Raw genomic sequence first — 13,878 nt, 5'->3', positions numbered from 1 at the left:
ATGAATGAAAATAAAGATTTCAAATTGTTTTCATGCAATTAGGCTTTAATTTATTTGTCTTACTGAAAATTCAGAATTTTTTGAAGTGCTCGTTTGTACAGGATATTTTTTGTTGTTGTTATTGAGCCTTTTGACCCGCAGAGGGCGCTGTCATAATAACAAAAAAAAGTCCCAGCATTGAAATGCACAACTTTATTGAAATGTAAACAGCAGACTCACAGATTAAGCAATCTTGCAAACGTACAAATGTTTTTTGTTTTGGTTCTCAAATAATCCTCCACGTTTGACGGTGAACGCATGCTTCTTGTTGACCGTACAAAACGTGAGGATGTGACGCGCGTGACGGGATCCGTCTTTGTTCTGCGGCGGTGACGCCCTCGAATCCGCTGCCACTCTCAACTCTGTACAGTTGAACCCCGCCCACACAAACCCGCTTTATAGGGAGAATCAAAGAATGCACTTGACAATCAGGAGAACAGCAAGTGTGCGTGCGTGCGTGCGCGTTAAGTCAGATAGTGGGCGTGGCCTCCATCACCTGGCAGATTTGAGCAAACACTTGCTCAGGTGACCTCTCGGCATCAATCTGGAGGAAGAAAAACAAAAACAAATTCAAGAGTGCTGCAATCGCTGGTGCATACATTTAGCATTGCCACCACTCTAAAATTCATTATCATTTTTGTACATATTTAGGTTTTTATCAATTTCATTGATTTATTGTATATATCTGTGTGTATAATCCAATTCAATAATTGCTAACTATTAAAAGTTATGTTAGCTTTTTTTTTTTTTACCCCACCCTAAGATTTGTTGGCTGGTTGAAATTATTCATGAATCATTAAAATAAGATATTTTACAAAGGATTTCATTGGATCGTGTTAACGAGCAGCCTATCCCAGCTGACTTCAGGCAGTAGGCGGGGCACACTCTGAACCGGTTGCCAGCCAATTGCAGAAAATATAGTTATTTAAATGAAATTCTTAATTGCATTTATTTTAAATCAAATTAAATAATAGTAAAATAAACAAAAAAATTTGGGGGGGGGGGATTAATGATTTAATTCCAATATATTCCGATTAAAAAAAAAATAAATAATAATAATAGAAGACTGGATTTTTTTATTTTTTTTTTGAGAGTAGTAGTAAAATAAACTGCTGAGAATGTTTGCATAACTGTGCACACCCTCTTAAAACTGGGGAATTAAATACTCACCAATCGCATTCAAACTCATGTTCAATGGGAGTCAGCAAACCTGCCACCATTTCAAGCGTCTCTGATTAACCCCAAATAAGTTTTTTTATTTCTTTTTAATGTGTATAATTGTGCTAAACAGGTCATCAGTCACATTCATGGTGGAAAGTTATTTGCAACTATGTATCTTGGTCAAGTTGTTTTTTTTATGCCACAATCGGCTGACATTTGAACAGGGGTGTGTAGACTTTCAATATTCCCTGTTCCTATTTGCCCCGCCCTCCTCGATGCGTTTGCGGCTGTGGCGTTCGCTTTCCGTGGCACGCTGACCGTGTGCAGTAGTTTCTTTCCGTCGTAGTGTTCCACCACCGGCTCGGCGTCGTCCCAGAAGCTGTCCGCCCTCCAGCGGGGGGCGCCGTCTTTGTCCGGAACCGACACCGTGGCCGAAGTGGAACTCCGGCGCCTCTCCAGGCGGCTGGTGAGCGTTTGGGGCGAGCAGCTGAGCAGGAGCACGGCGGCGGGCTCGCCCATCTGACACGCGCACACAATTATGTTTACTTCCTGTTTGTCGTCCAACCACAGAAGAAGAAGGTGACGCGGTCTCACCTTGGCCTCGTACAGCTGAGCCTGTCTGAGGTCTACGGGGAAGCCGCAGACCACAACGCCCCTGGCCCGACGTCGAGTTGCCGCCGCCGCCGCCGCCACCGCCTCGCACAGCAGATCCATGTTAATGTCCTGTGAGTCACACGTGGAAGCGTGTCAGCCAATCGCATTCTCGCAAGAGAGCTCAGGTAATTGTACCGATTTGACATGTCATCATCATTGCTCTTTTTTTTAAAAATTATTTTGTATGCGTGTGAGTGAGTGTGTATTCATTAGTTCACCAAAAACCTATTAAAAAATCCCATACCGTTCACCAAAACCGAACACCGCCGTCAGGAGACCCGAGGAAGGACCAAAGAAAGGAAAGTGAAGCCAATCGCATTCTTGTTTGGCCATGTCAGGCTGGAAGCTGATTGGTGGATATAAAAGTAGCAGGCTCGACAAGAAGCTGATGGGTTGACGTCGCCTTTTTACCAGTCAACTTAACGTCATTGCCTGCTACTTTTTTTGTCGACCAATCAGCTTGCTCTCCTGCTTCTGTTATGTCCACCAATCGGCTTCAACCAATCAGCTTCTTGTTTAGCGTGCGCCTATTTTTTTTCTTGACCAACCAGCTTGTCTTGTCTAGACAGTATCTTTATGTTGACCAATCAAATCAGTTTATTTTACATTCACCAATCGGCCTTTATTTAGTCTGTTCAGCTTCAACCAATCAGCTTCTTGTTTTGACTGCTTCTTCTTTTTCTGTCGACCAATCAGCTTCTCGTGTAGCTTTGACTTTTTTTTTTTTTTTTCCAATTTTCTAAATGGAGGTGATGAACTTTGGCTGGCTGTCACGTTGGCTTGCTTGTGACATTTCACTTCAAAACTGCACACACAGGTGATTTGAAACCTTTGAACGTGCGCGTGCACGTGCGTGTGCGCGTGTGCGTGTGAGGACCAAAGAGAAAGTCACAAATTGCTGTGCTTTTAAATGAAGTGAGTCATCTATCTGGTGTACCAAGTGGTGCACGTGGCCTGCAATTTGCCCAAAATGGCCCCTTCAGACAAAATGGCCGACTTCCTATTCATTCATTCATCCACATCATTCCGTGTTCTCGCTGTTTGCGGCGAAACTGGCGTTGCCTTCACTGACCTCGGGCAGGGGCTCCCCTCTCTGCAGGACGTCCCGCAGGTGGCGCCCCCTGTCGCTGGGAGTCTGCATTTCGCCGCACAGCAGGTCGGCCAAGGACACGCGACGCAGGCCCAGTTTGTCCTCCATGCGCTCGCATTGGGCGCGCTTGCCCGAGCCCGCCGCACCTACGCACGCACGCGCGCGCGCACGCACACACACGATTGTTATTTTAAAATGTTGTCATTATAATAATAATATGATAAAAATCAAGTACAACTAAATTTAGTTTGGAATTCATTGTTTAGTAATAATTATTAATTGGGAATTTTGTAGGATTTTATAGTAAAATAATTATTAAAATAAAACACATTTGTGTATGTATTTTTTTTTTATGTAGACATGAATACAATTTGAAATCCAGGTCAATTAAAGACATAGTTAACATTTATTTGTATATATTCATAGAAATTAGGACTAAAACGTAATACCTAAAAAAATAGCTTACTGTAAGGCTACCCAAAAATACTAAAAATAAATGTTTTTTCTCTCCTTTTTTTTTTATTCTTGGGAATTATAAACATGTTTCCTCCAGTGGAATCCCACATACTTATGTTTTTTTCCCCTTTCTTCTTCTTCTTCCATAAAATGGCATTTTGGTCATACATTTAGGTTAGGACGCGCATCGTCCCCCTTTAGGTGCCCCCCGAGTAGCATGTATTAAGATTTTTTGTTTTTTTAGTGATGCATTTTATTTTATAAATATTTTTGAAGAATACAATGAAATCCAAAGTGAAATTTCGACACAGCAGCTTGACAAAAAATTCTTCATTTCTTTTTAAATGTATTTTTTAAGCTATGCTAGTATTTGGACTAGCTTATGTAGCGAAAGGCTGATTATCGATATGTTGTGTGTGTACACCAATTCATTTCCCTTCCGTGTCTGGGGATGAAGTTATCGTTATCGTCTGATCGTTATCGTGATGATGATGATGATGATGATGATGACGATGATGATGATGATGATGATGATGATGTGAGCTGCACGAGTGGCGGACAAACATTGCAGTCATTATTGCCACACGACTTCCACTTGGTCTAATAAGCCATCCACTCACTAACGTATCACCGGAGAAGGTTGATCCCGTGTGGATTTGATGGGTTGCCATGGCAACAACCGTGCCGGCCTTAAACCTTCGTGCATTCTTCTCGTGTCAGACTGCAACATTTAACTTTGTATATTTTTTGTAGCTTCATTTAAAAAAAATGGTATTACTATTATCACATTATTATTATTTTTTGGGTGTTTATTATTTAAAATTGCAGTTTAATCCTCGTCCTTCCATTTTTTTAATTTTGGGATTTATTTAATATTTTTTAATTCAAATTTAATTTGAATTTAAATGTCTAGTTATGATGAGTCATTTATTATCTCACTTTTTAAATTGCAATTGTATTTTTTATTATTATTGCAATTCCTATTTTATTCATTTCTTTATACATTACTTTTTAAATTGCAATTTCTAAATTGGAGTTTACTATTAATTATTATTATTTTTATTATTATTATTATTCATTATTATTACTGCTAGGTATCACATTATTTTGAATTGAAATTTGTTTGTTCATTGTATTAGAAATGAATAAACATTTATTTGTTTATTTATATATTTACCCCCCCAAAAATAAATAAATAATTGTCCACGCAGTTACATGCTTCGGTTCATGTTCGCCCTTTTGTATTGTGACGATATGAACACCGTGCCCTTTGACCCCCACTAACCCTCTCGGCAGCCTTCCCGTCAAACGTGGAGGCTGAAATGGAAGTGAACAAATGCGAGCAGCCTTGACTGTCGTCTCGTATTTGAATTCAGCTCTGACTAATGAGCTTCTCTACACCAGAGTGTGTGCGTGTGCGTGTGTGCGTGTGCGTGTGTGTCCATGCATTGGAGTGCGAGTGTGAGTGTGTGCGCATACCCATCAGAAAAATGACCTTAGGCCTTTTTGGCACTGTGCAAAAACCTGTCGGAGAAAATGAGAGCAAGGTTCACTTTAGGATGAACACGCACGCACATGCAGTGTTAAAGTGGAAGTCTCCCCCCCCCCCCAAAAAAATATCTTGACAATATGTTCTATGCAGTCCCACTCGTCTAAATATGGTATTCTGGTTAAGATTGCAGTAGTGGAATCTGAGTTAAGCAGCAAAATCCAGCAGTTTTTATCCATCTTAGGGGGCGGCCATTTTGCCATTTGCTGTCGAGTAAAAATGAGATCTCAGGTAACAACCAATCACAGCTTAGCTTCAGAAAACTGGTGAGCTGTGATTGGTCGTTGCCCCGAGCAACCGTGATGTCATCTTCAGTCGACAGCAAGTGGCAAAATGGCCGCCCCCTGAGATGGAAAAAAACGTCTGGATTTTGCTGCTTTACTCACATTCCACAAATGTAATATTAATCAGAATGTCATGTTTACACGAGCGAGGTCACATATTGTCAAGAAATGTTCATGGTTGACTTCCACTTTACAGATACGTGAATATTTTTTCTATTTGTGAACACGTACACCAAAATCAATGAAGATTCAAAATGGTTTTTGATGTTGACAAAAATAGAGACGAGGTTTGTTGAAATCAGCGTTTACGTCCATTGATGTTTAAAAAAAGATCGAATCGAATTCATGTTTATGAAAACACGCAATTGAAGTCAATTGAATATTATAATATAACTGTTTGTTTGCGTTTACGTTCAGTGACGACTCTATTCTTTAACGTTAGCAAAGAATTGAGTCTTATTATTAACTATGAATTCATTGATTAATTGAAGATGTGACGTTTACAAAATGACTTGCATGGAATCCATTGAAGACTCAATAGCTTCATGGACGATTATATTATTTGTCTTCATGTTTATGCTTGACAATTCTACGTTGTCTTTAATGTTGACGTAAATCGGGTTTAAATTCATCTTACAAAGTTACCAAAAACAAAAAGCTTAGTTTGAATGAAGGTTCTTTAAATTGTCTTTAACTCATTCACTGCCATAAATTCATTTGAACTATTTCTATTAGTTTAATATTTTTTTTTCTACTTTTGTTAACAAGAGTAAGAGAACCTATTTTTTTTATTGTACATTTCGAACAGATATAAAATTTGTGATTAATCGTGAGTTAACTGGTGAAGTCGTGATTAATTACAACAACAACAAAATTAATCACCTGACGGCTCTAATTTTTAATAATCTTTTATTCTTAAAAAAAAGATAAAAAAAAAAAATTAGGGTTGTCAGGCGATTAATATTAGCAATCATAATTATTCGCATGACTTCATTAGTTAACTCACAGTTAATCACAAATCATTTTTTTCTAGGTTTTCATACTCTTGTTAACAAAAGTAAAAAAAAAAAAAAGATTTTTTGACGTCTATAGCCGTCAATGGCAGCGAATGAGTTAATTACAGAATCACGTACGCTACGTCACGCCTCGGCAAGTGACGGCAAGCTGAAGGCAAAACCTCAAGGCCTCATTGGTCGGGTCCTCCCCCGACAATGACACCATCGATGTTGGATTTAACATCGTCGTCATCCACTCACTTTCTTCGCTTCCTTCGGCGTACCCGAGCTCTTCTTCCTCGTCCTCCTAAAGACACACGAATACATTGGCGCCTTGAAGACGACATTTGTGTCTGATACTGCCCCCAGGTGGTTAAGGCGCGCATACCAGAGGGAGCAGCACAATGACCATTCGGGTGAAGCAAAAAGTGCGGCGGCGGGTTCCGCGTCTGCTGCTCCTTACTTTGAATTCAAAATTGCTTTTGCATATAACGGACGACAAAAAGGACTTGCATTATTTTGACGCCCTACTTTTGGATTTGGACTTAAGGAGTCGGATCAGAACTTCTGAGAATAGCGGAGAGCTTGAAAGCAAAAATGCAACTGAAGACCCTTTTAAAGCAGGGGTGTCAAAAGGGTCACTTGGAGCAAAATATATTACCAAGCGGGCCGGATTGTTAGAATCATGGTACATCATTTCAAAACAATAGGCGTCAATTATAAGCAACTTTTGGCTATTTGTGGGTTGCCACGACACGGGGCTCAACTGGAATTATATTGTTCCGTAAAATAATGAATGCAAATTCAACGCAGCAACACTTTGCCTGTGTGAGTTCCGGATGTGTTGTAGCTACCCGTTTTGCATATATATTGTTAATAATAATAATAACTCATGTATAGCAACGTTAATCCTTGTCATATGTGTTTAAATTACCAGTAATTTCATTTGTGTCGTATTTATCACGTTTATGATTTTTATTTTATGTTATTAAGCAAAGCGTAACTATCGGTGGTCTGTCAAATCAATGACATCCAGGGCAATTCCTTCCTTTTATTTTACCAGGTAAAAAAATCATTGAGATTAAAAATCTCTTTTCCAAGAGTGACCTGGCAACAAAAACACGCAATCGTTGCATCAATTTAAGACAAACAACAATATATACGTACACACAAAATCCTCATCATACGATCAATAAATTCAACAGATTTGCTCAAACTAAAAAAAATAATTCACATTGCTCAATTCCATGTACAAGTTGCGTTGCTCATCTGAGGATTGCCTGTGAAATGATGAATTCATGTTTTGATTGTGGCCAGCTGATTCATTGATGAATGAATTGTTTGACTTTACAAAATCATCTCCCGGGCCGGATGGATCTCCTTCGTATGTTTGACGCTCCCGCTTCAAAGCCTTTAAACGATAACAAATATCTTATTTAATGAAACAAGTTTTGCTACTTGAGCTTTCAGTGCCATTTTGTTTGGATTTTCTTCTCGCGCCTGCAAGACAAACATCGCCTCCGTATTTCATCTCACCTCCCACGACAGAGAAAAAATTGTGAGTGAATGTGTGAGAAGTGAGCGCGGGAATGTATTTTTTTTTATTTTTCTAATTTATTTCTTTATTTAACAGATGCTGTAAGTTGTTTACGCGGTCTGATGAGGACGACCAATTCTCTCTTACGCAACATTGGAGAGATGCGACGAGACTGAAGGCCGGTTGAAGCTTCGTTGAAGATCCTCACGTGTCTTGGATGTTGACAGAAACGTACGATTTTGCAGATATCTTAGATGTTGGAAAAATGTGCTCATCCCTTCATTTAAGACAAAATTGTTTTTGTAGGTCACAAAAACAACCTTTGATATCTTTTCTTTTTAGCTTTTGAAAGATTGATTTTTTTTTTGTTAACGCATACGCGAGGTTCATGATGGACTTAAGTGTCTTTGATGCGTACGTTTTTGGTCTATTCTGAATGGCTTTGATGTTCACATGGATGCTGTAGTCAGTCGAGATGAAATTGTCTTTGAGGTTGACGAACACATTGTTTTAAGAAAACAGGTTTATCGATCTTCTTCTTTTCCTTTGGGCTTTCCCCTTCAGGGGTCGCCACAGCCAATCAGTTGCCTCCATCTAACCCTGTCCTTTGCATCCTTTGCATGTCCTCTTTGGTCTTCCTCTCGACCTCCTGCCTGGCATTTGGAAACTCTTTGGACTATCTTTCCTCCGGACATGTCCAAACCCTCTCAGACTTGACCTCCAAAGCGTCTAACATCTGAGCTGTCCCTCTGATGTCCTCCTTCCTGATTCTATCCATCCTGGTCACTCCCAAAGAGAAGCTCAGCATCTTCATCTCTGCCTCCAGACCAAACAACATGGCTGCTCTCACCACAGTTTGATCAAGCTCTCCTTTCATTTGAGCTGAAACTCTTCTATCACACCTGCCACTTTCCTCCACCCGTACCCGTGCGCACGCTTCTTCACTTCTTTTCCACACTCTCCATTGCTCTGGACTGTTGACCCCAAATACTTCAACTCCTCCGCCATGTTGGTGTCTTCTCCCTGTAAGCTCCCTCTTCCACTCGGGTCCCTCCCATTCGCACGCAGATGCTCCGTCTCGCTACGGCTCACCTTCATTCCGCTCCTTTCCAGGGCAAACCTCCACCTCCACGCCTCTGGCTCCTCCCCCCCGATTCCCCGCTCTCACTACAGGTCATCGGCAAACATCCTAGTCCACGGAGATTCCCGTCCGTCATCCTGTCCATTACCGCAGCGAAGAAGAAGGGGCTCAGAGCTGATCCCTGATGTCGTCCCACCTCCACTTTGAACTCCTCACACCTCACCTCTGTCTTACAGTCCTCCTACATGTCCTGCACCACTTGAACATACTTTTGCGCCACTCCAGACTTCCTCATACAAACCCACAGTTCCTCTCTGGGCACCCCGTCGCAAGCTTTCTCCAGATCTACAAAGACGCAATGCAGCTCCTTCTGACCTTCTCTATCAACATCCTCAAAACAAATACTGCATCTGTGGCACTCTTTTTTTTGGGCACGAAACCCTACTGCTGCTCACAAATGTTCACCTCTGCCCTTAGTCTCGCTTCAACTCTTTCCCATAGCTTCATTAGCTTTATTCCTCTGCACGTCTCCCTTGTTCTTAAAAATGAGCACCAGCACACTTCTCCTCCATTCCTCAGGCATCTTCTCACGATCTAAGATCCTGTTGAAAGTCAGAAATTCTACTGCTACCTCTCCTAGACACTTCCACACCTCCACAGGTATATCATCAGGACCGAGTGCCCTTCTCACTTCATCCTTACTCATCTTTGCTACTTCCTGGTCCACAACAGTCACCTCTTCTACTCTTCATTCTCTCTCATTTTCCTCATTCATGAACTCTTCAAAGTACTCTTTCCGTCTTCCCATCACACTACTGGCATCCGTCAACACACTTCCATCCCTATCCTTTATTACCCGAACCTGTTGCACGTCCTTCCCATCTCTGTCTCTTTGCCTTGCCAACCAGTAAAGATCAGTCTGTCCCTCCTCACTGTCCAACCTAGCATACAAGTCATCGTAAGCCCCTTGTTTGGCCTTTGCCACTTCTAATTTCACCTTATGCTGCATTTCCCTGTAGTCCTGTCTACTTTCTTCAGTCCTCTCAGTGTCCCACTTCTTCTTAGCTAACCTCTTTCTCTGGATCCACACCTGCACCTCCTCATTCCACCACCAAGTCTTCTTATCTCCTTTCATTCCAGATGACACACCAAGGACTGTCCTACCCGTCTCCCTGATCACATTTGCTGTAGTTGTCCAGTCCTCTGGAAGCACCTCCTGACCATCCAGCGCCCGTCTCAACTCCTTCCTGAAAGTCATACAACACTCTTCCCTTTTCAGCTTCCACCATTTCGTCCTCATTGCCTTTGCCGTCTTTGTCTTCCTCACCGCCAGAGTCACTACCATCCTATGCTGTCTGGCTACACTCTCATATGTCTCCTTCAGATGACACCGTCTACACAAGATGTAGTCTACCTGTGTACTCCTACCTAAACCGTTGTAGGTCACGCTATGTTCCTGCCTCATTCTTTTTGCAAAGTCAACCACCATCTGTCCTTCTGCGTTCCTCTCCTGGATACAAAACGTACCCATCACCTCCTTCACCTCTCTTTCCTACACCAACGGGTCCATTGAAGTCTGCACCAATGACAACTCTTTCGCTTCTAGGGATGCTCATTCCATCAAGGTCAAACCAAAATATTTCCTTCTCCTCCAGCTCACACCCTACCTGTGGCGCATACCCACTAACAACATTGATCATCACACCTTCGATTCCTTCAGGCTCATCACTCTGACACTCTTTTTACCTCCAGGACGCTCCTAACAAACTCCTTCACGATAACTCCTACTCCTTTTCTCTTCCTACCTACACCATGATAGAACAACTTGAACTCTGCTCCCAAACTTCTAGCTTTGCTCCCTTTCCACCTGGTCTACTGAACACATAGTATGTCCACCTTCCTCCTCCGCATCGTGTCCACCAGCTCTCTCCTTTTCCTGTCGTGGTTCCAACATTCAAAGTCCCTACTTTCAGTCCTAGACTCTTGGAGTTCCTCTTCTCTTTCTTCCTACGAACTCACCTTCCTCCTCTTCGACCAACAGTCGTCCGGTTTCCACCGGCACCCTGTCGGTTCAACAGCACCGATGGCGGTCGTCGTTAACCCGGGCCTTGACCGGTCCGGTACGGAATTCGTATATTTGATTTGGCCAAAGTTTTACGTGGGATGCCCTTCCTGACGCAACCGTCTGTATTTATCCGGGCTCGGGACCGGAACAAGGAGAGAAACTGGCTTGTGCCACATTATGAAAACAGGTTTATCGATGAATGGCTCTGAACGTCTCTCTTTCAGTATTCAAATGTTCTAAGACACAGAGAAACATTTGCATGTGGTTAATTGAAGACCACATTGTCTGAGATAACGTTTTCCCCGAAGGTCCATTTGTCTTTGATGTTTATCACATGTATGTTACTCACAAAATTGTCATTGATATTTCCAAATAAGAACCTCAAAGACAATATTTTTCTGGAAAAAAATGGACTTTGTTGAAGAAGATCATCTTGTTACCTCGTCGTTCTTTCCAGCAAAGTCGACCATGTTGCATTCCGGCAGCAGACTGAGATCCAGCTCACTTGCAGCTATGGGGGACATAAAAAAAATAAATAAACGATGACTAACTGCGTCCTTCTGTATGTGACATGCAACCACCACCAAGGCAACTTGCCATGAGAATAAAGTCTGGGCATCAAGCGTGGTGGAAATGCAAATTTTTGCCATTCTTCATCCACTCATTAAAAAAAAGTGGGTTCGACTGGCGGGAGGCCACAGCTTGCATCTCTTTGCATTTCTTAGCCACGCATGCATTATGTAAAGACGCTTTCAGAGAAGCGACGCGTTCTGAGCCGGAAAGAAAAGACAAACACGCTGCTCAGCGTGGACACGAAACAAAAGTCCAAAGATGCGCAAAAAAGCAATTCCTGACAAACAACTCCAAATGAAAATTCATCTTGTGAAGTTCGGTCACGGCTTCTTTGATCTTCAATTCTTGCTATGCTAACAACAACAACCGGGAGACGGAATATTCTCAGTTCTATTTGCTGGATACCAGAAATATTGAATACACCGCTGTGGAGCCTTTTCTGCTCAATGCGGAAGAAGGTCTAATCTGTTCAAAATGCTTTCTACTCTTATACCGTCTTGGCTCAGCCTCGCCCATGTGAAAATGTGTGACCTGACGGTCTGAACTGCTTTCAACCACAAATGTGTGCCAGAGTGCAGATGGGAAGACGCCAAGCCAGGACGGGTCGCAGCGACACAATGGCCGAGCTCAAGTCACGTATCTAATCATTAAGAGGCCTAATCTAAAATATGTTTACATTCATTGTAGACTAAATGGATTCTACGTTTTTATACGTTCTAAGACGCCTTTGACGTATATGAGAAAATACGTCGGGTTCATTGAAGAATCTAAATGTTGGTTAAACTTTGATGTTAAATGTTTGACGTTTTCACTGAAGACTAAATTCTTTGATGTTTACAAAATCATGTATGTGAAGTTCGCTGAAGGTTATAAATGGTTACATTAGGATGTTTGACGATCCTCATTGGTCTTTGATGTCTACATTAATCAAAGGCGCAAAATTGTCAAACATGAATGCTAGGTTCACTAATAACTATACATGGTCTTTGATGCCTAGAAAAACTTGATGCGTCTTTGATGTTTCCAAACATGCCGAGTACATTCACTTAAGATGATCAACGGTCTTTGATGTTTGTAAAAAAAACACCTTAGGTTCATTGAAGAATCTAAATGGATGTTGACATTCTTAAAGACGTGTCTTTGATGTGTACAGTACATTATTAAGGGTCGTTATCGTTGACCAAAGACTATTGAAAAGTAGCTTTGATTTCTACAAAAACGTGCAAGTTATGTGGAGGTTGTACGTTCGGTTTCATTGTCTTTGATTGAAGATTCTCACGGGTCTTTGATGTTGACATTGATTGAAGACTAGATTTTCTTTGATGTTAACAACCCATTGGGTTCACTGACTACAAATGGATATTTACTGACGATTATAAACATCCACATGACTGAAGACTGTCTTGGATGTTTAGATCCCCAAATAACATGCAAATACTCGTGCTGTCATTTGCACGAGTACACGACGTCGTCAGTTTGACTTGAAAGAATCGGAATCCGTTGACAACTCGTCTTCCTCCGTCTGCTAGGACATGCTGACATTTCCCGTCCCGACGTCACTACATCCGAGCCGTCATCGCCACTCGGATGACACATCTCCTCCCCCTCGTCCTCTTCATCATCATCATCATCATCATCATCATCATCATCATCATCGGGTAGCCAGCTGCTATTCCAGATTTCTTTTGGGCGGCGACTTGTGAGTTGAATATTTGGAATGTTTTATTTTCCTGTTCCTGCAGAGCTTTTAGAGTACAACAAAGTTTGCTGTCTATTGGGATTTTTAATGTTGTTAGATATTTTGTATTTTCTATCAGTTTGAAATGTCACTTGAGAACTTTTAGGCAATGAACGCCATACTTTGTACTGTTCAAAGGTTGCATTTTTGTTGAAAAAAAAGCCATTCATGCAGCTGACTTGAAGATTGCAAACCAATTTGAAAGAACGCAAAATGTCAGAGCCAACGCGCTCGAGATAACGGACGCAAAATCCCCTCAGAGGCAGGATAATAAAAAGGGATGGAATCCGGAAGATCATCCGACGAGATGCTTGCTGGACGTTCGCCGTCATTTGCAACCGTGTTACTTATCGATTCACGAACACTGAAAATTACAATATGTAGAAATGCAAGTGAATTAACGGGCGCACACAACATTGTGGAGCGACCACCATGCTCATGCTAGCGGTAATCAGTGCGAATGTCTCCACTTAACTCCACTCATTAAAACGTAATCTTTAAGAATTAATGGGCAGGAAATGTCACTGGCAAACTCTGGTAAGACTGAGACGATCTACGTCTTGGTAGGTGCTGCTGTTTTGGTTAGCAACAGAGTTCAAATGGGCTCAGCAGTTCGTCGTGTCAATAAACTGAGACACACATGTAATTAGTGCATC

General features: G+C 41.6%; 1 protein-coding gene across 2 annotated transcripts in view; it reads right to left on the bottom strand.

Annotated features, from left to right (window-relative positions):
- Positions 1-177: 177 nt before the first annotated feature.
- Positions 178-13,878, bottom strand: part of ak5 (adenylate kinase 5) — a 37,036-nt gene continuing 23,335 nt past the window's right edge. For both annotated transcript variants that reach the window (XM_086081214.1, XM_086081209.1), the window contains 7 exons: positions 11,352-11,422; positions 6,490-6,535; positions 4,880-4,924; positions 2,927-3,090; positions 1,795-1,923; positions 1,519-1,719; positions 178-583 (listed from right to left, as the gene is read on the bottom strand). In XM_086081214.1, the coding sequence (XP_085937340.1) occupies positions 509-583; positions 1,519-1,719; positions 1,795-1,923; positions 2,927-3,090; positions 4,880-4,924; positions 6,490-6,535; positions 11,352-11,422 (731 nt within the window). In that variant the 3' untranslated portion in view covers positions 178-508. The remainder of the gene's footprint in view (positions 584-1,518; positions 1,720-1,794; positions 1,924-2,926; positions 3,091-4,879; positions 4,925-6,489; positions 6,536-11,351; positions 11,423-13,878) is intronic.

Source organism: Leptonotus elevatus, chromosome 1, assembly GCF_054856555.1.
Source record: "Leptonotus elevatus isolate MCC_2025b chromosome 1, RoL_Lele_1.0, whole genome shotgun sequence".
NCBI classification, from domain to species: Eukaryota; Metazoa; Chordata; class Actinopteri; order Syngnathiformes; family Syngnathidae; genus Leptonotus; species Leptonotus elevatus.
This window is presented reverse-complemented; position numbering and strand designations above follow the sequence as displayed.